This window comes from Syngnathoides biaculeatus, chromosome 14 (genome assembly GCF_019802595.1).
Source record: "Syngnathoides biaculeatus isolate LvHL_M chromosome 14, ASM1980259v1, whole genome shotgun sequence".
In the NCBI taxonomy this organism is placed as follows: Eukaryota; Metazoa; Chordata; class Actinopteri; order Syngnathiformes; family Syngnathidae; genus Syngnathoides; species Syngnathoides biaculeatus.
In genome coordinates, this window is record NC_084653.1 from 28,507,298 (window position 1) to 28,532,476 (window position 25,179).

General features: G+C 48.7%; 1 protein-coding gene across 3 annotated transcripts; it reads right to left on the minus strand.

The window, feature by feature from the left end:
* Positions 1-169: 169 nt before the first annotated feature.
* Positions 170-24,993, minus strand: aass (aminoadipate-semialdehyde synthase). 3 transcript variants are annotated; one of them, XM_061841511.1, is made up of 26 exons: positions 24,262-24,993; positions 23,009-23,143; positions 22,426-22,558; positions 16,136-16,362; positions 15,867-16,043; positions 14,661-14,745; positions 14,463-14,530; positions 13,213-13,359; positions 13,077-13,155; positions 12,018-12,145; positions 10,424-10,572; positions 9,733-9,855; positions 9,266-9,377; positions 8,912-8,971; positions 7,844-7,911; positions 5,641-5,762; positions 4,725-4,854; positions 4,502-4,612; positions 3,947-4,055; positions 3,720-3,860; positions 2,951-3,118; positions 2,576-2,671; positions 2,392-2,507; positions 2,199-2,287; positions 1,524-1,700; positions 170-968 (listed from the first exon to the last, which is right to left on the minus strand). In XM_061841511.1, exons 1-26 carry the CDS (start codon positions 24,976-24,978, stop codon positions 841-843), a joined length of 3,795 nt encoding a protein of 1,264 aa, XP_061697495.1. In that variant the 5' UTR covers positions 24,979-24,993; the 3' UTR covers positions 170-840. The 3 variants fall into 3 exon arrangements, with proteins under 3 accessions (XP_061697495.1, XP_061697496.1, XP_061697497.1); XM_061841512.1 differs by lacking the exons at positions 22,426-22,558; positions 23,009-23,143; positions 24,262-24,993 and adding an exon at positions 17,243-17,477 and having other exon boundaries at positions 16,136-16,359; XM_061841513.1 differs by lacking the exons at positions 22,426-22,558; positions 23,009-23,143; positions 24,262-24,993 and adding an exon at positions 17,243-17,477.
* Positions 24,994-25,179: the final 186 nt, after the last annotated feature.

Sequence of the window (25,179 nt, forward strand, 5' to 3'; positions counted from 1 at the left end):
TAAACTGACAGCGCAAATGAGATAAAAAAACATCGATATAAACCTCCCAATTTGAACGCAATGTGTTAATATATCTATATATTATATATATATTTATATTAAAAAAATATCTTTTTTTACAATATTGCGATTGCGCGTTACTAATCTGTAAATCCACTCCACAAAAAAAAACATTTTCAGGATTTTATTGACAAAATTAAAACTATTTGGGGCGTAGGAAGAAAAAGTTTTAAAATGAAAGCAAACAACATGCAAAAGTCAAATAAAGACAAAAAAAAAAAAAAAATAATACTTTTTTCACGCACAAAACGATCTCGATATCTGCATTCCGTGTAATATTTCATAAATTTTTTTTCCTTCAACTGACGAAGCAGCCGGTTGGTTGTTTGACCTCATCATGAACTTACGGAAGTTTCCCAAATGGATAAAAATTGACGTATTCACTTGGAAAAAAAAAAAAAAAAACAAACAAACAAACGAACGAAAAGACGCCGCCGATTTCTTTGCCGCGTCGAGCGTGGTCTTGAAAACAAAACGCCGATCACGTTCCTGATTTTCCCGAGGAGCGACGCCCGCAACCCGCCGGGCCTTCCAATCAAAGTCAAAGGCCGGCGGATGATCGCGTGCGGGCCAATTTCACGTGAATCCGGCAAATTGGCGGCGCGGGCAAATGTTTTGTTTCGTCCGCCCCCAACCGCCCCAAACCAAAGTTCGCCGGGCTTGCGGTTTCGGGTCCCCGAGACTCGAGGCGGGTTCGGCTTTAGCTTGTCGGGTCTGGCTGAGAAGGACGGCGAGCCGCAAAGGCGCAAGAGCGGAACGGCAGTACGTACGACGACGGCCTCATCGAGACGACTCGAGCAGGGCGCTGGAGGTGGTGATGTTCAGGCCTTCGTCCTTCAGGCGCTTCAAGGCGGGTCCGTAGACCTCCTTGCTCATGGGCACCACGACGCCCTTGGTGCTGATCTCACCTGAAAGGCAACAAAACAGACTAAAACGCGGAACTGAAATGTCGGTCGTTCGCAGCGGCGGAACCTCGCTCTTTGCGCCGTGAAGTGAGACGCTTATCCTCATGAGCCCCGGATCCTCACCCGGCCGTCTGCGGCCAGGAGGCGGGGCGTAACTCGAACAATATCCACTGACAGACAATTTAGAGCGTCCAATCAACGCAAGTTTTCGGGGATGGGGGGGGGGGGTATTATTTGAAGCCCGGTCCACAGAATCGGCGTGACACCCCCTCATTATCAGAAGAGTTCTTATTGATTTGAATGAATCAATCAATCCCATTTGAAATGATTTCCAAGGGGAAATATTGCGTTGGACTTTGTGCCATTCGCTTACGGATGAATCGCAAAAAGCGAGCTTGCGCCGGCCGCGTTGGCTTGTTGGGGCAGACAATCAAAGTGGTGGAAAATCAACGGAAAACGTCCAAAAGTGGCAATTTGGAGACGCTGCGTTTGTTTGTCTGCGAGACCGCAAATGTGCCAGAAGGAGCTCAAACGCGCAATCCAGAAAAGGCGCCAAACCGTCGAGGAGCATGCGGGCGGCGATGGCGGCCGGGTAGCCGACGGCCTTGGCCATGGCGGAGAATCGCCCGTCCTCGCCGTACGCCACCAGACTGACGCGTTTGCTCTCCAGCTCGCCCGTCGGGTGACGAAGGCCGAAGTCGCTACGCAGCACGATCATGTCGCGCTCGCCGCTGCCTGGACAAACACAGACTTCCTCGTCAGTTCCTTTGCGGCTCACGCTGCCACTTTCTACTAAAAAAAAAAAAATGTCATCAAGCAAGTAGCACCAAAACCAGACTGAAAGAAATGAACTCAACTCAAAACAAAGCAGCACTCTGCGTTTGAACCGACTATTAGAAAGTGAATTAGACAGAACCTGAACAGAGCTAGACCCTGACTACACAGGAAGTCGATTTGAACCAGGAAAGGACCCGAAAGAAGCCGACGTCAACTACAGGCAAACCGGAGCTGAAACCAAAACTCGATCTGGACTCGGAGTGAACCTGCACTGCACTGAGCTCGATGCTCGCTCAATCTGAACCTGGACCAAAGTACGAGCAAGTCAAGACACAACTAGATCGGATCTAGATTTGAACCTGGAGCGGTTTCGTTCCAAAGCAAAATCAGTGAGTCAACGAGCGACTTCAGACTGGTGGTCTGTGAGCTGTGACAGGCTGCTTGCGAGGTCCTCACCGAAGGAGAGTTTGGCCTCCAGGTGCTTGCTGAGCGCCGTCAGGACGCTGTCGGCGGGGGGGACCACGTCGTCGTTCAGCATGCCGAACCTGAACAAAAGTCCCCAGAGGTCAGCCGGGTCCCTTTTCCACACTCGCATTGGCCCAAAGCGGAGCCAGAAGGTATGTATTGCAGATGAAATATTTGCGTTTACCATCTGAGCGAATCCAAGCTGCAGTCGTCCCCATCGACGCGCTCGTACACGGCGGCCTCCAAGGCCTCGCGAGGAGTGGAGGCGGGCAAACCCATCGCGTGGCCCACCAGCGCCCTCTGCGACCACAAGCCGCGTCAATCATCCACGTTCCACGCCCACACGCTCGGCTTACGGCTCGTCTCACCCATGTGACGGCGGACGACGCGTCGGCCGGCGGGAGGCGGGCTTGGCTGCTGATCAGACCCAATTTCACAAAACCTCGCACGGCCCTGGAGAAACCCTGAAGGCACCGCAACATAAGACGGCGCCGCACGCGCCTGGTGACAAGCGCAGCAACTCCACGACAAGTGACAATCGACGACCGAGCGGGTCGCGACGAGGCAAAGCGGCTACAAGTGAGCCAGGACTCAAATTACGAGTCAACTACAACTCAACCAAAACTGGACCTGAATTAGAACAGGTCTACAGCTACACGAGAACCCAATTAGAAACCGCACTAGAATTGAAGTACTGGAGCACAGAAGCCAACTAGCGTGTGGCGGAGCGGACCCGACCCGACCTTGTAGCGCAGCGTCCCTCTCAGCAGCGTGTGCGCGTCCGGGATGTCGTACAGTTTGGCGTACTTGGTGCTGTCGCGGTTGGGATAACCTTCCAAGTTGAAGCCCGGAAAGAAGTCCACGGGCGTGACGGCGTCCATCAGACCGCCGCCTCCGGGAATGCTCACCAGCTGAGGGACACGCAACAACAACAGCAGCAGCGTTTTGGCACTCCTCATAACGCGTCTTAAAAAGAAGTCACAAGAACGACGGCGACCGCCACGCGACACGAGCCGGCGGGAGTTTGGGATCAAACAAAACACACAACTTTTGCTTACTTTGTGCTGACGCGTGATGCCAAATGCCACAGAAGGGCTAACGTGCGTCCATCCCTTTTGCGCAAAGGATTTTGGGCGACGCGACACGTGTAGACACACAATATAATCGGAGTCGAATGTACATGTAAAAAAAAAAAAAAAAAAAAAGAGCAACATTCCAGCAGCAGCTACCAGTTCAAGGTGGACCCGCCTCAGATGGCGCTTACAGCGGCTTCATTAAAGTCTTCTTTGTCGCAAAAACTTCATTGCATTCAATCCCTGATCGCAAACTACGACACCGGGACTTTCCGCAGCCATTTTGAGGCCGTCCGTATCTTCTTTCCGCTATATCAAAATTGTCGATTTGGGACGAGCGGAGGATGGTGAACGCAGTCTCGTCGCCTCCCGCCCGTCCTCCCCAATCGTAAACGACAAACATTTTCAAGTTTGTCGCATCAAAGTGGCGCACGCTGACCTGATTGTCCCGGAGGAAGACGGCGGGGTTGATGGAGGCCAGCAGAACGCCCGAAGGACTCCAGCTGAACTTGTAGCGCAGAGGATTGTCCGAACACTCGGGAGCCGGAAGTCCGCCGCAGTACGACACGTACAATTCCACCTGGCTCACACACACACACACACACACATGCAAAGTGCTGCCGAGCGTGCGTCCACGCCTGTCTGTGTGCGTGTGCGTGTACTTACGGCGCATCCGTCGGCTTTGGCCTGATCAATACATTCCATTGCCAACATGTGATCAATACCGGGATCCAATCCCATCTCGTTGACCAGGGTCACACCGGCCTCCTCTGCCCTAACACACACACGCACAAACACGCCACTTGGTGGGTTGTCTACTGTTGTGTGCGCAGTTTGTGTGAATGTCTGTTATAGTGCAAACTGTGTTGTGTAGTAAGGTCGGATGAGTGTATGAAGTGTTTGTTAGTGTGTGGTTAGAGCGTGTCCGTAGTGTGTACGGTGTGTGTGTGTGTCTGTAGTGCATCCACGTGTGTTACGTAGACGAGGCTTCTCACACACACACACACACACACACACACACACACACACACACACACACACACACACACACACACTACTTTTGGGCTTCCTTTTAATAGGAACAGTTTAGTTTTGTGTTTTGTTTTGTTTTTTGCGTCGACGGTCGTGACATGAACGCGCTGCTGGTGTCGTGTGCGCAGTTATTGCGTGTCCAAGTCAAGGCGTTGTGGAGCGTCCAATGCGTGTGCGTACTTGCATTACCTGGCGTGCAAGTCGCTCATGGCGGGGCTTAAGTAGCTGGCGGTGACCATGTTGACCTTCTGGCTGATGCAGTGTTTGGCCACCAGGGGGTGGAGAGCGAACGGCAGCAGACTGCGGAACCAAACTCACCTCGGTTACAACTCCCTAACCCGGCACCGCGCGCTACACGTTACGCTACATCGTGAGCGAGCGCTAAAAATCCAACGGAAAGACGAAGGGTCACCTGACGACGAGGTCGTGGTCCCGTATGAGGGAGACCAAGCGCGGCTCCTGGCTGCTGACGTCCAACACGACGGGTATGGTGTTCGCGTATTTGGCCGACAGATCCTGGGCCTGCTTCAGGTCCACAGACGCTAAAAATGAGCACCGAAATAAACATTCGAAACCGAAAACCGGAACTGGGGAGGCCAACGCTGAAACCCGAAAAGCCAAAGAAATCGTCCAACTGAATTTGTAACCGCTTACCGTAAAAAAAAAACTCAACATGCTTTTCACATGAACTACAAGATAAAAACAAATCAAAGCCGTCAATTATTAAATGATCTCAAACTCTTCCAATCATGAGTAACTTTGCATTTGTGGCTACGAGCGGCTGACGAGTTTTCATTTTCGTGTCTAAATGTACCCGAGGGAGGACAGAGAGCATCCTATTCGGTTAACTCTAAGCTTCAAGGATGCGTTTTCAGCTAAAGGTCTTTTCTGTCCACCCATTTTGGGACGATGAACGTTTGTCTTACACTGTAAAGATCTACTTTATGTATTTTTGAATGTACAGCATTTGACGCCTTTTCTGAAGGTTTCCGCTTTCTGTCAAAAGTTCTCCCTTTTCAGTGGTTTCCCTCTATTTTGCTCTTCAAAGTTGGCGAACCTCCATCACGACGGACGCGCTTGCAGCAGTTTGACGTTTGAGCCTCCATCAGATTGGCCCGCGACCGCAGAGAGCCAATCACAAGAGTCGGCTTTGGAAGGAGGAAGTGATCAAATAAAGCCCTCTCCAAAGGTTTTGTCACGAAATGACGTGACCCCATTCCACGTGTGGATGTTCCGGAAGCTTTCCGAAAACCGTCCCGCGGCGTCACGCTATGTTAGCATTAAGCTAGCAGCCTTTGGAAACGTGAGCACGTGAGTCGGAGGCTCACCCACGGTGACCTGGGTCTTGTCGCAGCGGGTCAGGTATTCCACGACGGGTCCGGAGACGTAGCCGGTCCCGAGCATCAGAACTCTCTTCATGTGGCTTTTCTGCAGAATCTGGGATTTTTCCCTGGCGGAGGTCAGGCGACAAAAAAAAAAAAAAAAAAAAAAAAGTTGCTCTCAAGGACACCAAGCAACGCCGCCGCCAATCGCCGAATCACACGTGAACTCATTCTAGCCGGGTTTTCACTGAGACTTTTTTTTTTTTTCATTATTATTATTATTATTGTTGTTGCCCTCTGGTCAACTATTTCCACGTGAAGAGACCTATTTGGGTCGGGCGTATACACGAACATTCAAGTGACTCGCAAGAGGCGTGCGACGGGCGCACGTCATCGTGAACGTTCAGCAGTCATTTTGCTTACGCTTATTTACAAAATCAAACAATTTATAAGCAAGATATCTGTCGCGGAAGACTTGGCCCTAACCCTAACGAGCCACCATATTTACACCGTGCGTAAATAATTATGTTCAGACTGACTTTTTTTTTTTTTTCCACATAGCTTAATATGTAAATAGATTTCAAATGACGATGTTTTCTACACCAAGTACCGCCATCGTCATCTACCCATCCATTTTCCAAGATGCTTATCCTCACGAGGTGTGCTGGAGCCTATGCTAGCTGTCATCAAGCAGGAAGCGGGGTAAACCCCAACTGGTCGCCGGCCAACGGCAGGACACGTGGAGACGGACAACAGTCACGCTCGCAATCACACCGACGGGCAATTCGGAGTCTCCAAGCACGTTTTGGGGAAGCGGGAGGAAAGCGAAGTGCCCACCCGGAGAAAAGCCACACAGGCAGGCACGCGGACGCCACGCACGGAGGGCCGGAATTGAACCCGGGTCGTCAGAAAACTGTGAGGCCGACGCTTTCCAGCCGCGCCACCGTGCCGTCCAAGTGTAAACGCTTATCTTGAATAGATTTCCCTAAAGGAGGACGTCATAAAATTGCTTTGAATTGGTTAATTAATGAAGAATGAAACAAGCAGTTCATCCTACTCTGCTTTTACAATATTTGATTGATAATTGTAATATAATAATAATGCCCCCCAGACACAACCGAGCATGTGCCCGTTGGACGATTACAATTCCTAAATTTGACAGGCGGCGTCCACCCCGCTGACCTTTGCCTTTCATATCCATCCCAGCGGCGCCCCCCCCCCCCCGCTCTTCTCATTAGCGGCGCGCTAATTGGATGAGACGAGCGGCGGCACGTCTGACTTCGCTCTTAATTAAAAATTCAAGAAAGAAGCAAGGAGGACTCAGCCGCATATGTGAGATTAAGATTAGCAGGAAGATTAATATTTGATGGTTTGTCTGGAGAGAAGAAAAAAAAAAAAGGTAGAAGCTCAATTAGGACATCTTAAGAGACACTGACCTAAATATGAGCAAGGAGATGGAAATAATTATAATCACCATCATGAACTCACACTGAGAAAGTAATCAGATTCCATGCAAAGGGGACACGTTTCCCTCACAGGACAAACAAAAAACAAAAAAAGAAATCACAACGCTGATGCATTTCTGTGCAGTTTTTGTTTCTTTTTAGCAAAACAATATCCTTTTGTTCCCATTTCAAAGAAGAATGACAATCATAACCGCATCACCTGCTACTGAAACGGCTTGAAGAAGTGACAACACTAAGACACTAATATTACAAGAATGTTTTAAATTTTGAAACATTCTTGTAATATTTATAAAGTACCCCCATAACAAAACATCAGAATTTACTTTGATAATAGTTTGGAAAAAAAATCTAGTAAAAATACAAAATCTAATTCATTTAAAGTGGGCGGCATGGCGGAGCAACTGGTTTGAGTGTTGGCCTCACAGTTCTGAGGACCGGGGTTCAAATCCCGGCCCTCCCTCGGTGGAGTTTGTGTGCGTGCCAATGCTTGTTTGTCTGTTTCTGAGTACCCCAGCCGCCCGCCTCCTGCCTGAAGGTAGCCGGAATTGGCTCCAGAACTCCCGCGGATCACACCGTGGATGGATGTTGATTGACTTCAAAAACTATGACATGGACTATTTCATCATCCGTCCCTGATTTGGCACTTTTGCATTGATGTGGTTAAAAGCATGAAAAAAAAGGCACGAGACGCGTCCTCATGTGAAAAAATACATCAGATTAGGTCGGTCGGGGGGACGTCTTACCGCTGTTCTCGAAGCTTCTCGATGTACTCAAACTTTGGCGTCAGGGCTCCGTTGGAGGTGATCACGGCCTACGTTCAACAACGACAACAGCAAACATTTTTCGTTCGACGCTTACCGAGTGACTGAGTGAACAACGCACGATCGAACAGGGTGGGCTACAAATGGCTCCGAGTACTCCGTTCAAATGAAATGAGATGTCGGATGGAATTCTTTCGAAAGAGAAAAATGAGATAGCAGTGAAAGCGAACAGCTTCAAGTCTTCTGGGAAGGTTTTCCCCACGAAGAGTAGAAGTGCGTTTTTCCCGGAACTTTCTCTTGTGCGGCCAAAGACTCATTTTGAGCGAGGAGGCCCGGCCGGCTCTCCGCCTCCGCTCGAATTCATCCAAAAGAGTTCTAGCGGGTCGAGGTCAAGTTCATCCACATGAAATTCTCTCACCCGTGTCTTCCCCAACCTTGACGCGTGGAAGAGGAAAGGGCCGTCGGCAAATTGTCCCCACAAAGTTAGCCGACACGAGGCCCTGAGCTCCGTCCGAAGGCTTCGGAAAACCGAGAGGGAGTTCGGGGACGGCCACTTCCCGTTGCAACGTGTCCGCGCACCGGTGCACAAAAAAAAGGGCCGAGGTCCACGAAGCCACGGAGGAGACCGGACTGCCCTGACCCCGACCCGACAGAACACCTTTGGGGTCGATTTGGAGCAGAGACCGACAGCCGGCGTCGGCGACCCGACAAAGGTGCTCCTGGAACGGCAGGAGAAAATTCCCCATCAACTCACTCCGAAAACTGACTGAAATTCTTCTCACAGGAATTGGACAGATGGAGTCACAACATTGAATGGAATATTTTCTAACCCTAACTCTTGATATATAAAAACAATTGATGTGAAGTTACAAAGAACAAATTTGGGAAGAATTCTCTCCAACAAAATAAGTTCAAAAAGAAGGCATACAAATTTGGAAATTTTCTTGCTAATGCAGTTCATTGCGATGGACTTTTTAATCAAATGATTTGACGTAGCAGGAAAACGATCAATTGTCATTTTTCCGAAAAAGGAAATTGCAAATTGCTCACGTCTCGGACTTGCGGGCTGAAGTCCTCCCGGTCCAGGGGTCTGCCGGCGTCCGACGGCAGCTGGGGGTCAAGGCAAGGCGCGTTATTATTGCTCCTCAACTCAAAGCGGACACCAAAAGACAAGAAGTCGCTTCTGTTGGTTGCTACAGACCGACCCAGCGTCCTGTTCGAGACCCGACCGATGTGGACCGCAGCATTTTTGCGCTTTTTTTGTGCATTGACGGAATGAAATCCTTTTCTGATTGAAATGTGGCTACAATCTAAGTGAAAGTGTTGGTACGCATGCACCCCCTCCCCAATGCTGTGCCTTTGAGGAACGAGAAGCTCCGACAGCAGCCCAGCGCTTTTTCTCACCATCTCCCAGATGTACGGAAAGAGGCGGTCGCCGAAGTACTCGGTGGCCTCGATGGGCAGCTGGGCCGGAAGGTTGTCGATGGAGCACATCAGGATGCCGTGGCCCTCCACGCTGGGGGGGTGGGGGGGGGGGGAAGCCAAGACAAGAAGTTGTCAGAAAATAGCAGCTGGGGGCGGGACGGGAAGGGGGGGGTTAGCGCCAATGTTAGCGGCTAGCGAGCTCCAAAGGCTTGAATATGCACGGCGATGCGACTCACGTAAGACCGGCTAACGTCTAGCGGCGCTACGGACAGGAAATTGTTTGCTAGCAAGTCAACGCAGACAAAAAAAAAAAAAAAAAAAATCAATCTCGAAAAACTTGCAAATAGGCTCACTTGTACCTGAAGGAGTCGCCATATTTCATAACCTTGCAAAAATTCAATGCAACATTTTCCGTCAATGCTCTTCACACGCAGGGTCGCGGGTACCTGTCGTGGTCGATGTGCTGGTCGGCGTCGTACATGCAGAAAGGCTTGTCGATGGTGGTGCACTCGTTCATGAACTGGATGGATCCGCCCGCGTCGGCCGAGATGTCGCAGATGGCCAGCAGCCTGCCGCCAAAAACGAGGCGAGCGCCACTGGATTTATTCTTTCACTTACATTTCAAGGCCATAAAGTCACAGCGGCCTACAATATTGGTGACGTTATTCTTTCTGGCATATTACATTATGTAGTCTGTCCTTTTCTACTCGTTTCTGGAATTATTTTGATGACTTGATTCTTTTTGAAATGATACAAGGTTTCTCGTGAAAAACTTTTTTTTTTTTTTTTTTCCATAATTACAATTTTATCATTTTTGTAATTTTGAGATTTGATTTCCTCAAAATGACATCTGGGTGCTGGAAAAAGAAATATACTTTGCCCTTATTCTCACAAATACTAAAAGTGTTTTCGTCCCCAACCCCCGCAATACCGCACGTTCATTTTTCTTGGTAAATGTTATCGTTGCAATTTCTCCGACTTTCGGCTTTAGGGCCGGCTGCGTCGCTACTGGACTTTTATGTCGCCTGCCGATGATGGTGCTCCGTATTTTTCTTCTTGGTGTGACAAGTCTGCCAAGACGAGAATCGCTGAACGTAATCGGAAGGCAACGCGAGCGTGGTGGTGGTCGTTAGTTACTTGTGCGGCAGTTCCGGCATGCCCTCGCTGGTGGCGCTGTTGCCCTTGGGGGGTCTGAGCAGCTGCTGGGCGTCCAGCCGGCGCAGGAGTCTCGGGGTCTGAGGGTCCCAGTAGATGCCGTTGATCAGGCAGTTGGTGTACGGCGCCACCTGTGGACGCAGGCGTCCAAACGGATTCAACCATGTGACGTACGATCAAAAAAAAAAGTAAAAACGAGGTCCGGAGTTGAGGAGCATGTGCAAAATTTGACATTTCCGCTAGTGTGTAATCCTGTATGCTTTCCACTCTTACCACAATAATTATGTTAAGGAAAAACATATGAATAAATGAACGCTGTGGGGTGCTTTTATTGATCAAAAACGGCTTAATTATCAACTACTTCTTGCGCAAGCCGTCTGATTCGACGGAGACTTCAGGAAGTCACATGACCGCACACGGCACCTTCTACTGGGCTTCCCGGGGCAGCTAGTAACGCGAGGTACGCTAACCCGGCTAACGGTCGCGCCTACCCGGCGACCGTGTCGGGGAGGTCGTCGCTACCGTCGAAGGCAACGCTGCCCGACCCGTGTTTGCATTTAGACAAAGAAAGTAGCAGCAGCAGCAGCAGCAGTATTTGTCTGGCAGTGTCCGTCCAAAGCAACCCACATGAGCCCTGTTTAATCACATGCTGGCCCTGATAACTTAGGGCTGATTCTACAGTTTTTCGTTCTTAAAAAAAAATGAATAAATCTGAAAAAAAAAAAAAAAAAAAAAAAAAAAAAATTCACAACAACTGTTTTTGGGCTTTTCTTTGTCAATATGCGGTGCAGCGGTGACGCCACTGGTTCACAGTTCTGGGAACCGCGGTTTAAATCCTGCCACAGTCTGTGTGAATTTTGCATGTTCTCCCCGTGCCGGTGAGGCTTTTCTCCAGGTACGTCGCTTTCCTCCCGCCTCCCAAAAACACGGGTGCGAGGTTCATTGAAGGCTCTAAAATTGCCCATAGGTGTGAATGCAAACACAAATGGCTGCTTGTTTCCATGTGCGATTGGCAATCTGAGATTGGCTGGCGACCAGTCCGGCGTGCACCCTGCGTCCTGCTGAAGACAGCTGGGATAGGCTCAGGCACTCCCACGACCCTCGTGAGGATAAGCGACTTAGAAAATGGATGGGGGGGGGGGTGCTACGTGTTGAAGGGGAAAATATATATATCTCAAAGATTTAGCTACTATTACATAATTACACTTATTTAGATGGAAGTTAGTTTATTACATAAGTGGGGTTGTGGCTGTAATCAGTATTAACAATGAGACAATTTAATGCGCCTCTGATTAATCCCAAAATGTTTGGACGTTCTCGTGGGATTTTCCTGCCATGATTTGTAGTTTCGTTTCATTTGGAACACAGCCGCAAGCCAAGTTCTGAGGCGGTGTCCCAATTTGTGCATCCACATTATTTCAGTATTGATTTCCATGTTGAATTCCTCTCTGAAAAATACTTTCACGTGAGTTCCACAGGTCATAGGTCACAGTAAAGAGGGAAAACGTCAATGTTTCTATCAGAAAAAGCAGATGTTTCATATCCACTAAATGTGAGCGTGTGCGCGGGTACTGACGCTGGTTCTGAAGTTTGAGGTGTACAGTTCTGGGTGGTTCTCGTACTCCATGGGGTCGTAGATGCCGTCACTCTTCCTCATCAGGTGGTGGTGACGACTCAGCACGGTGGCGTACACTTTAGTCATATCTAACGACAACAACGTAAGCTGTTAGCCGCACGCTAACTGGCAAAACATCTCAGTCACATCTGACAGTGGCAATAATGTCAGCGACGAGCAAAAATGAGCACATCATCCAAGCGTTTGTGTTTGCGTTTGCATAAGCTCAACATGCCGGTTGCCAGTATTTCCATACTGGCAAATATTTACTCCAGGCTCATATTTGAGCATGCTAATCACTAAATCAGTGAAACAAGCTGAACGTTACAAAACCCTTTAACCAGTCAACAGCCAGAAGTTTACATAGTGTACATGCACTGTGCAAAAAGACACTTTTCATTTCCGTGTCTCACGTCAAATCAGTTCCGTCAGGATCATCAAAATGATTTCATTTTGTAAAATGCAACAATAATGACAGAGAGACCATTTTATATGCTTTTTCCCAAGGTCGAAAGTTGACATTTCCTTTGAATTGCATGACGTGGCTCAAAGGTTTTGGGTAGTACTCTGCTGGAACCGTGAGCCACCCCTCCTGACAGAACTGGCGGAACTGGGTCGGCCTCGTGGGTGGCCTCGCTCGCTCGTGTGCGCCTTTTCGGGTCTGCCTGCAGACTTGTACTTCACGAGTACAAAATCATAATGTTATTTCATACAAGCTGCTTGTGAGTTTTGCTCTCGGTCAGGGGGGAAAAAAAAAAAAAAAAAAAAAAAACGGACCAGCGTCTTATTTGCAAGTGCCAACAATTTGAGAGGAAAACACGCCAAAGCTTAAAGATTGTAATACATGATAATATAAATAATAGTAGTAGCAGTAGTAGTAGTAGTAGTATCAAGATTTTTTTTTCTGTCTCATTCCGAGTCAGCTACTCTGCAACCACCGGCTGAAAAAAAGCCCGGTATCGGCCCGATACCGATATCGGTTCTCGCCCAGTATGAATCGTGAGGAATGCAATTTCCCACCTCCGGTTTCACAAACGTCCTTCAGCTCGTGAGGCTCGACGTACTCCACGGGAAGCTCGTTGATGATGTCCTGCGCTCCCTGCAGGAGACAAAGAGTTACGTCGTCACGCAGCCTTCATCGTTTTGCAGAACGTACGTTGGAGACGTTGCCGGTTCCGGTGAAGCAGAAGGTGACGGGACCGATGGACTTGGGCATGAGGCCCATGGAGATCTCATAGCCGCAATCGCGCACGGCCTGGATAGCCTGCGAGACGTTGCGGTAGTTGTGCGCCATCCCGATGTGCTGTTGAGGAGAAAAAAACACACGCGGCGGGCAGTTGGCATCGATCGGTTAGCATCACGCTGTGCGACGGGCGCTGGCGTCCCTTTAGACCAGATATGTCCAAAGTCCGGCCCCCGGGCCAATTGCGGCCCGTGGACAAATTTTTACCGGCCGGCGGCCTCTATCATGAAATCAATAATATGCGGCCCGCCAGCACTGTTGACCACAGTATAAAAAGTACAAAAAGCTATTTTTCATATTTTTCATTTCACCAGAAGATGGCAGTAGCCCTGTGGCCGCACTCTGGCCGCCGTGACCCTTGACCTTGCGTGATCGTTTCAGCCCAGCCCATTTCTAACATGGCGTCTGTAAACAAAAAAAGGAAAGTTGACCGCGAGGGCCGCCGCTTCCAGGACAAGTGGAAATTTGAGTATTTTTTCACTGAAATACGAAACAACTGTGTCTGCCTAATTTGCCAAGAGACTGTGGCTGTTTTCAAGGAATTCAACATCAAGAGGCACTACCAGACGAAACATGCTAGCTACGACAAGCTAACTGGGAACAAACGCGGTGGAAAAAGTGAAGCAACTGGAAGCTGTTTTAACGGCACAGCAAAGCTTTTTCACAAGAGTCCGTGAGTCCAATGAAAATGCCACAAATCCTTTATAGTTTTCTTAATTTTTTGTGGTTTGTGATTTCGGTAAAAACCTAAATGTAAAAGTAAAAGTATGCCATTTGTAATTAAATAAAAAAAAATCCCAAAAAGTTCATTTGTATTTAATGTTAATGGTTCAAAGAATGTCAGGCTAAATAGTCGGCCCCCACACATTTTCACCTTACCAAATCTGGCCCTCTTTGCAAAAAGTTTGGACACCCCTGCTTTAGACGTTAGAAAATCACTGAGTGTGCGAGACATTAACGATGCTCATCTGGGAGAACAGTTAGCCGCCAGCGATTCGGGTTAGCATCACGATCTGTGGGCTTACTATTTGGGATTGAGCAAAACCACACTTTGTTTAGGAAGAGTTAGCGCGACGATATCGTACCAGGAGAGCAGTTATCCGTTAGTATTTTCGCCGTTAGCATCGCGATGTGAATTTTGCCTGTTTGGAATGAGGGCTTACCATGAAAGGGGTGTGGTGCCCCAGCGCCAGGAAGCGAAGACCCAAACCGTGTAAAATGTTGATCATGCCTGAAGAAGAAAAAAAAAAAAAAAAAAAAAAATCAAACATTTCCTTATAGACAAATTCCTTCCACCTTGATGAAAAATCCAATCGGGTTGCGGTGACGCCATTCCCGGGGTGTACAAATCGGGATTTTACCTGCGACGCCGGCCCACTGACCGAACGCCACGATACGATAGCCGTTAGCGTCCACCATCTTCTCGTAATCAATCAGACGAACCTCCTGTAAACACAAAGAACATTCAGCGTTACAACAATTGGCCCAAACTCATCTTTTAATACCTAATCTTATCTCTGTTGCCATAAATGTACTTTTTCCTCCTTCCATTCATTCATGTATCACTCATGAATGAATGGAAGCTATATACATGAATGAATGCATCTTCCAATGAACAATAATTCAACAACGACACATGAGAATGAAAGCAAACATGCGACCCATAAATGACGCCGATTAAATCAATGGAAGGTGCATGAGCAATAAATGAATGCACGAAGAATGAATGACATGTTGAATAAACAAGCACAGGAACAAATGAATAACTAAAACTCATCAAACAAACGAGTGACAAAAGGCTCGAATGAACAATTCACTACTTTGTGTCTCCACAATCCCAAAAGTACATCAACCAGATTTGTTGTTTTGGTTCACACAGCCACGAGAACTCACGCGTGCCGCGTATTTACAATGACAAGATGCAAGGGAGGCAACGTTGACCGCGACCATTGCAGGACCAAACTTAGCCGGGATAGGCTATTGCACTCCTGCGACGCTTGTGAGGATAAGCGGCTGGGAATATGAATGGATGCAATGTCGCTTGAGGCATTGAAACCAGTTGAGCTGGCTTTCTCACCTTCGTGTCGTGGGAAATAGCACTCTAAAGTTGCCTTTTGCCAAAAAGAGCCACCAGACGGCTCAGAGAAGTCACCAAGTTGTGCTTTTTGGAAAGTTAACAGTCATGCTGTCAGTCTAACCAGTGAAAATTTGTTCATTTAGTTTGACCCCCCCCCCAAAAAAAAAACCCTCAACCACCACCAAATTGGTTTTGTCGTAGCACATTTTGGGAAGTGCCGATCTGTGCAAATGTTTTGGTTTTTTTTTTTAAAGTTTCCACATCATCCTTTACGAGACTTTCTACTTTAGTTGGCAAAAATCTTTCTCAACTTTATCTTATGGTACAATACAATTTCCTGTATGTGGCAAACACACAATGCCATTTGAGTCAAAAGACTCCAATTCTATCCACATTTGCCTGCACCTGCACAAAGCCAAAAACTTTGTCCGGACCAACCACCTCGACCCCGCAAGTAGAGGAAGGACCGCGATGTCACTTCCTGCCTCACCTTCTTGAGCAGGTCGTCCAGCAGCCCCATGTTGGCCTCCTGCGCCTTGATGGTGTGCGAGAAGAAGGCGTACGTCTTCTTGGGGATCACCTTCTCCTCGGGCGGCCGCTTGACGCCGATGATGAGCGACGCCTCCGAGATGTCCTCCTGGATGACGGCGCCCGCTTTGGCGTAGAACTGCAACGCAGGAAGCCGGCGAGCGCCGCACGTTAGCGAGGGCGCCACGAGGCGGTCGTTGATCAGCCGCGTCACGTGACGAGCGCGAGGACCTTCTCGTGGATGGCCCTGCGGTTGGACGGCTGCACCAGGACTTTCACGCCGTCCTGCGTGAGCTCCCGGACGTGGCGAGGGGCCAGGGGCGCCCGCCTCTCCCAAGGGTTGATGTCCTCCCGCCGGATGGCCACGACAGCGCGGTGGTGCTGGTATCGCCGCTGGCCCGCCGGGCAGAAGGGACGCCGCCGGCCCGGGCGACTCAACAGGCGAAACATGGCTTCTGCTTAGAAAATACGACATCAAAAAACATCACATGTACTCGGCACTTGTGGGTTTTTTTTTTTTTTCTTTTTTTTTTTCGAACAAGTAGGCCCGGATGTGGGTCTCGACCAAGCTCGTCTGTGAAATTCAAGTTTGTAACCCGCTGTAATGACTGACTGAGCCCTGTGGGTGGCGGCCTTGCATTGCTTTGGGTTGGAGATCAGCACAGCTTTTCAGAAGAAGATCAAGATTAGGCGGTCAATCTCAAAAAGTGCCAAAATATTGCAAGTCGGACAAGTTGAGGCTCCTCAAACACGCTTGGGATTTTGCACCGCACGTGTGGTTCAAAGAAGTATGTGGTAAACCAGTGTGTGTGTTGCCATCATAAGAAAAATAACCCAGTTCATGGAGTGGATGGAATGTTAAGACAAACAAAAATCGAATTCTTCTGTGCAGTGCGTCGCTATCAAAATCAGTCCTGACTTTTATTGTCATTTTAGTGTTTGATCTGACACATAAGCAGAAAACCTTCTTTTCACAAAATAAGGTCATTTTCTAAATGATTTGCTCAGAAGCGAGCCAAGTGTTTTGGGCGAAACCAGCCCCTGCTGTAATTCCTTTCCCGGGTAAAATCAAAGCGTCTGCGCGTTTGTTGGTTTCAGGGTTCGGATGGGTTAGGATGAACGGACGCTTGGACAGAGATTCCTTCTCGAAGGGAACGTGTGCGGCCGTCCCCTCGCAACAAGTACGTGACGGGAAACGCCGCACAATGAAAACAAGCCGAGTGATTGCGCTCCAAAAGCTGCCACATGACGTCAAACTAAGTTTGCTGCTTTCACTTCTGGCGTCCTTCACTCACTTCCGAGGAAATGAAGTCAAAGCAAGCGCCGTGTTGCTTTTACCTGTCGTCGCGTCGGCGGTACCGACCCACTGAGTCACACCGTTCGAAATGTCGGATAGCAAAGCACGCTAGTCTAGCTAGCTAACCAAGCAACTAACAAATGAATTAAGTTTGTTCCAGACGAGCTTTGTGAGAGGCCCACCTGTTTTTTTTTTTTTTTTTTTTTTGGACGGAGGCTCGAAAGACGTCGGCGTCGCCCCACTCAGAGGTTACGCCAGCAGCACCAGCCTCCGTTGACACATCCGCTTCCGTTTACCATTTCAAATTAAAACCAAAATGGCCGTCCACAGCAGTTCTCCAAACTGGCGGGCGCGCCTCCTCATCATTCCGATTAAAACTGTGCTGACTGTCGCTCCGCATGTTGACAGATGACTTCTTCAATGGTGGGGGGACTACAAAGCAAAGACGTGTCCCAATCGAATGAGACCTTTTATTTTGTGTAGAAGGACATGCAAACGGGAGGTTTTTCCGGCGTCCGGCAAAGTGGGACCGGAAACTGGAAAAGTTCCAGAAAGCAAAATGTCCGTGACCTTCTCCGGAGTGGGTTGGGCAGGAACGGAAACGTTCTCAGTAAGCTCCAAGCAGTTAGTTAGTTTCATTTTCCTGAAATGGGTCGGGGCCATCTCTGGGACCCGGTGGGTTTATGTTACATTATGAAATGTCGAGGCTTCAAATGAACGTACGACGATCGAGCAAACAAAATAAAGCACAAGGCCAGCAACCACGTGACATTCGGGAATCGAGCGCCATCTCCGAACAGGGGAGAGCCGTCCAATGAGCTTGGCCTGACGTCACATTTGTGCATTTCACGGGAACTCGGACGTTTCCAGACTTTTACTGTTCTTCGTTCGGATATCAGTCCAGAATGTTTTGTTTTTTTTAAAGCTTCAAAATATTTATACTTGTGAAAGATTACGCGCATTTTCCTTCTCGTAATTGTACTACGCTGTACACCACCGTGAGGAGCGTAGTGTGCCACAATTATTGACTCTAAACTTGACTTCAAGTAAATATGTGGCCACTCATGAGGCTTTTTTTTTTTTTTCCATTGGGTCCTGTTGGAAGGAAGAGGAACTTTTCATATGAGGATGATAAAAGTGAGAATAAGAATCACGAGACTCGACCTCAACTTGAGTCCTTTTGCATGCGGAGTGGAAGAATGGCATCATTGGTTCTAAATTTAAAAAAATGCAAAACGAGAATGACAACTGAGACAAAGCGAAAAAGGTCACGTTGACCACATGAAGGAGCACAAATCATAACGGGAGCCATCATCGGGAATAACAACAAGGACGTTTATTTGCAGTCAAGTGCAACAAAACAGAATCAAACAGTGCAGACACTCGTGTGGGAAAACGAGGGGGCTGGGGCAGGGGGGGTCTATTTTCGAGAACCACGTTCCGGGAACGCTGGGTGGAAATGCACATGAGGAACGGCAAGTCCTGGTACCACTTTTGGTCCACGAGGATCTGGAGCGGAGTGAGGAGGAGGACGGGGAAGGACGCGGGGGGGGCCTTCATCCGCGTCCAGACCACCGGGAAACAGATGCCGTCTTTTAGCGCATTTAGGAGGGCCAAGAGAAGCCCACCCTCGGGGGGGGGGGGGGTAGTTGTTTTGATAGACCCAGGAACCGCCGGGGCCGGTTCTGCAGCTGTGAACCTTTTGGACAGGAACCAAAGCCTTGGAACTACAAGTACAAAGATCTGAACTGCAGAACGAGGAACATTTTGAAAACCAAGCAAAGTCGAGTTCGGGGGATATTTTAGGGGGTCGAGAGAAGACCCTGTTGCGGAGGGGGGTGGGGGGGGGGCGTCATTTGGAGACATCTGTGAGCGTATCTTTTGTTGGTTGTAAGAAGTAAAAGTACAAAGAATTCAAGTCATTAAGGAATGGAACGGCTCTCGCAACATTTGCACGGACCTTTTAGTGACGGGACCTCCAAGTGCCGATGCTGCCACTTTAGACGGATGTCAATCAGTCAGGTTGCCCCCCCATCAGGATCTTTACTATTTCCGCGAGTGTCCCAGTGTTCCCACCAAAACTACCGGAGTCAAAAGCTTCCGCAAAGTTCTGATATGGTTTCTTCTTTGGCTTTTTGTGCAAAAGCGCCAGTTATGTTTGGATGTAAATCTGGTTCTGTGGTCCAATAAGATTATGGAGTACTTTTGAGAGGTCCAGGAGCATAAACGCCGTTGATTGGCAGCAATCAATCATTGGAACCTACAACTAACAGGGCCAGAACCAAATCCTTTTGTCAGACCACGCGGGTGGCGGCGGTGACCGTCTCGCGGAGGGTCTCAAGCAGAATCTTTGAGGTGCTGCAAACCAAAACCCAAAGTTTTTCTGCCCCTTGGGCAGCAAATGTGCCGTCGTGTGCTCCAGCCACACCGCATTTTCCCTGCAAACTTGTTTTTGTCCACAGGAGGAAACAGTGAGCCAGTCCGAAGTTCTGAAGTTCTGAAGTCTGAAGGTTGGGATGCCAAGCCACTAAATACTGGGGGTGGACTTTAAAAAAAAAAAAAAAAACAAGTGGGCGTGGTTAATCCGTGCACAAATTGCTGTTGTTGTTGTTGTTCCCATTTGCAATGGACCTTTCCGACCTGCAAGTCACTCGTAGAATAAGAGCCGATCGGATCGCCGCGTTGTCTCAACCCCTGTCTTGACACGCCCCCTGCCGCCATCTTGTCCCACAAGCAGTGGTGGTTGTCAGTAGCGTGCGCCTGGAAAACTTCATGTTAGGGAGGAAATGGTCCTCACATGCGCTTAGGGAATGTGCAATTCTGATGAAAGAATCGATTGAAGACGGAAAGGCCATCGGAAAGGTCTGTTGGGAATCAAACAAAAACTTTTTTTTTTGATTGTCAAAGTGTGGAAGGCCGACTCCCTTTAGTGGGACGCAAAAGAATTCCCGCTCAAGTAGGCTTGCCTTGTATGTTATTTGCATTTCATTGATAGTTATGCTTAGCTTCACTCTTCTTACAACAATGAGCGATATTTGCGTTGGTGGGTGTGGCCAGAGCCGAAAACGTCCACACAGATTTTCACATATTCTGTAGTGGAGTCGTTGAGTCTTGGGATAAAATGATTAGTCGGATTTTTTTTTTTTTTTGTCTTTTAAAGTAGTGGTCTATTTCATTTAAAAAAACAAACAAACAAACAAAAACAAGGTACCAGCTAATTTTTCGATGGGGATTTTCAACCGGCGAAGCCTTTATTTGACTCGAGGAAATAAAAATGGTTGACTGGTCCGTGAAAAAAACCCAACCAAAACAAACGTATTTTTGAAACTATTTCTCATCTGGTCATCGCGATGAAGGGATTTTCACAGCGCGGCTTCTGACAAAAACGGCTTCTTCTCTTTCGGTTTCGTAAGACCGTCGGTCACAATTGAAAAATGGCCGACGCGGCCTCAAACGGAACCTGATGATTTTTCAGATTGTTGTTTGATTTTTGTCATTTGTCGGGGTGACGACGAAGCGGCAAAACGACGAGCGACCTTTGCGGTCTTGCGTTCCCGCGGACGTTTCCGGCGCTCAGGGTCGCGGCGGCGTGACGGTCCGCTGGGCGGCGGCGGCGGGGTGGTCGTGCAGCTTCCTGACGTGCTTCTTGAGGTCAAAGTTCCGGCAGAATCCCTTCCCGCAGGTGGGGCAGGTGAAGGGTTTCTTGTCGTTGTGCGTGTGCATGTGGAAGGTGAGGTTGTACACTTGGTGGAAGGCCTTGCTGCAGATGGAACACTTGAACTGCTTCTCGCCGCTGTGAGTCAGCTTGTGGTTCTTGTAGTTGCCTGCGTGGGCCCAAACGCACACTTTTAGCCGACAAACACTTTGCCGGTTGCCGTCGCAACCGGTCAAAATCGAGAAAAGCTCATCGAATGTTTTTAGCCAGAGAAATGAAATAGTTTGACGCCTAGATCATCAGTACGGCGCTAATATTCCTCATTCTACACAGAGGATGAAGAACGAACGTACGACTGAGCACTGTGACCGTGTGCCACCGTTTGGAGTTCAAAAATCCTCCGAGCGTAGCGTCGTCGCCACAGAGGCGAGATTTAGCATTAACGTTAAGCCGGAGGACGATGCGGTGCCTTTAAATCCAAAAGTCCTCATGGGCTGGGTTTCGGCTTTAACTTTGGAGTCGACTTCAAGTAGGAGTGACAAATGCAAAAGTTGAAGCGAGCACTCCTTGCCTCTAATTTGTGAGCGAGTCTTCAAGGTGACGATCTACTTTTTCTTGCCAGAGCGAGAGGGGGGAGGGAGGGGGGGGGTGGTAAAAATGTTCAGCAATGTCTGCGGATCGTTCACGGTACTGCCTTTTGTTTGTTAAAAAGAAGACGTGGCGTGTCTGTTGTTTGCTGCAAAACGGAGCTGGAGATGCTGAGGTTACCGTGGCAACAATGCCACACCTCTTTGAGCCTTGTGAAGTCCTAGGAATCACATTTGGGCAAAAATAAGAACAATGTTTATTTTCACACATTTTTGTCGTGTTTGAGCACAAAGAAAAAAATCCGAACGAATCAATTCAGTAACATTCGGTGACTGCAGGGGGCGCCCTGGAGCCGGCAGACGTCAGTCTCGCTTCACGTTTCTATTAGAAAGGTGTGATTTATTTTGATTTTTTTTTTTTTTCTTCCCAGCAGCATGTGTGGAACAATCCGTCGTGAACAGCCCAGCAAAACAATTTATGTCAATACTAGACGACCAAAAAAAATCTTCCCTATTACCTTCATTCAATGTTTTTTGTTCCTCGTTCTTGTTAGTGTGTTTGTTTGTCTCGGTACTCAACACGAATGTGATACCAGTACCAGGGCGGCACCGACGAATTCCGTGTGTGTTGTTACATACGTGGCCAATAAATAAATAAATCGATAAATATTATTATAATAATACGGGCCTATTATACATGATATTGTAAAACAAAAACAAAGCCATCGTTTACATGACGGGGAAAAAAAGAAAATGTGGAAAACATTTCATTATCGATTTGGTAACTATAACAAGTAAGAATATTTCAGATGAGTACTTTTTGAAGTGATGCAGGACGATTCTCAAAATTTGAGGGTTCCAACCCGAACGAGCCCTTTTTTTTTTTTTTTTTTTTTTTTTTTTTTGCGAGGCGTGCGTGGGGTGTGCTGCTTTTGCAATTCGCGGGGCCGTCGATGCTCGAAAGATGCGCGCGGCCGCTCACCTTTTTGGTGGAATCCTTTGCCGCAGAACTCGCACACGAAAGGTTTGTAGCCGGCGTGGATGCGCGTGTGCGTGTTGAGCGTGGAGCTGCGGTTGAAGGCCTTGCCGCACTGCGCGCACTTGTGGGGCTTTTCCTGAGGCACAGCGCGACAAAGCGTCACTTTTTTTTTTTTGCGCATTTCGGCGACGAGCGCCGCTTCACGTTGTTTGAATCGTGCAGCGACATACAGCAAAAAAAAAAAAAAAAAAGAAAAAGAAAAAGAAAAGAGAAGGCCCGATCGAAAAGAAGGAAAACCTGCCCCCCAAATAGGAAAGGAAAGGCAACACAAACTTCACTGAAGGGATTCAGAACGGAACGGAACGTAGGAGATGAATTCATACTTGGATCAAATGTGACAAAGTCGCCGAAAATTGCTTTAATGTGAAAAAGAAGAAGAAGAAAAAGTTGCATTCGCGTGATAAATGCACTCAAGTGACGCGTCACTCGTCCAACTTATTGGATTTTTTTTTTAATCAAAGGAACAACTCGGAGCGAAATGCGACGGGAGCTCTGGCGGACTCGAAACGGGTCGAGGTGGCCTCACCTGAGTATGGATGATCTTGTGCCTGCACAGCGTGCTGGCCTGCCTGAATCCTTTGCCGCAGACTTTGCAGACAAACGGGCGCGCCCCCGTGTGCACGGGCATGTGACGGGTCAGGTTGTAGTGCGCGTTGAACACCTGAAAAACACGCGCGGGCGTCGTGAGCCACGACGAAAAGGCGCCTTTGCCACCCAATCGTCTTCTTCTTCCTTCCTTCCTTTCTTTCTCTTTTTTTTGGGAACAATTCAGCACGCACAAAAATCACCGACATGCCGAAAAACACACAAAGTGCATTTTAACTGTCAATTGAAGTCGTGACAAAAAAAGGAAGCTTCTCATTCAGATGACGTTCAAATACTTCGGCAACGTCTGCAAAAATATCACAGGAAGATGGAGGCCTTTCAAAAAAATCATTTTCATCACATTTCCCAGGTTCGAACATCTCCGTGATTTAAAAAAAAAAAAAAAAACATAAAACAAGCTAGATTGCCCGGTCTTGATATTGATATTCTTTGATATTGCAAACTATTCAAACGTCCCGCACGTTTTCAGAATATCAAACGCCTTGGAATAATTTCATTTTAGACGTGCCCAAAAATAACGGAAAAGATTTGGTCGTATGTGCGGGGAAATTGTTTAGCGGGTTTTGAAAAAGGCATTTTGAAAATAGCACATTAAAAAAAAAAAAAAAAACATCTCACGGCATGTTTGTCACCGACTAAATCGTCTAAAGGTATTCGAAAAAGATCACGTTCAACAAATGACAGCACACCTAAAAATCCTCCTCAACATAAAAAAATAGAAATATGACTCAAAAAAATCAAAGAAAAAAGAAAGCGCATGAAATGGATCAGTCCTTCCCACGGACATTTTTTTTCTTCCTTTTGGGTCTTTTTCGAGCTTCCAAAAGTCAATTTAAAAAAAACTTCGACATTCCAGCGAGACTATTCGGAATATTTCTCCTTAAATATAATAAAACGTCATTTTGAGTTTGTTCAGAAAACATCTGGTCAAAATAAAAGGGACACCACGACCACGACGCCATCGTTTCTCGTTTGTTTTTCAAAATGGAAAAAGAAACGGAGCCGTTTAAGAACGCCACAAAAAAAAAAAAAAAATAGAAATAAAATTAAAATGAAAAAAAAAAAGAAAACCGGTGAACTGAGTTATTTTTTTTTCTTGGGTGGTGGTGGGGGGGGGGGTTAAAAATGAAAACAAAACCAAAAAACAAAAAAAAAGAAGCAAGCAAAACGTACTTTTCCGCAGACCTCGCAGGTGAAGACTTTGGCCTTGGTGCCTCCGAGCCTCGCCGCCGCCGCCTCGGCCGAGGTCTTGAGACTCTTGTCTCCGAACAAGTCCCGGTCCTTGAGGAGGTCGCGGAGGTGGTCGGGCAGCGGGGCCGCCCGGTGCCCGCCGCCGGCTAGCAGGTAGGACGCCATCGGGTGCAGGTTGAGGAGCCCCGCAGGAGCCGAAGCCTCCCCGGAACCGGCCCCGCCGCCCAGGTAGCAAACGGTACCTCGCGACGGGAAGGACGACTGGGTCACCACGCGGGGCCGGAATAGTTTGTAGCGGCCGCCGTCCGGCTGGTTCCGGGCGGACTCGTCCCGGCGGCCGCACGCGTAGTTGAGTCCGAACCCGAGCAGGTCGGCGGCCGCCGCCGTCGGGTTCGGGCCCTCCGGGGAGTCCGGGGGGAGCCGGCGGTGTTCGGCGGCGTACCCGAGCGGAAGCAGCGGGATCACGCAGTGGAGCGACGACGGGCAGACGTCGTGCGCCGGGGCCCAGTAGCCGGGCGGCTGGGGCGGGACGGCCTTGGGTTCGGGCGTCCGGGCCATGATCCGCTCGATGGAGAAAGCCAGGGACTTGCTGTGAGACGACGACGACGACGACGACGACGACGCGGTGGAGGAGGAGGTGGAAGTGGCCGCCTGCTGCTGATGCTGCGGCGGCCGCTGGCCCCCGACGGAGGCGTGCATGGCGTATCGGAAAGGTTAGGGCGGCGAGCCGCGCCGAGGGGGACCCGAGCGGCCTCGCTCAGCGGCCCGCCGGCAGGGCGGACGGGTGAAGAACGTCGCCCCCGCCCGCCCCGCCCCCAACCCCCCCCCCCTGCCCCGCCCGCCCCGCTGTCAAACCCGCAAAGCTCGATGGCGGCGTGCGGGGAGCCGGGACCCCGCGCT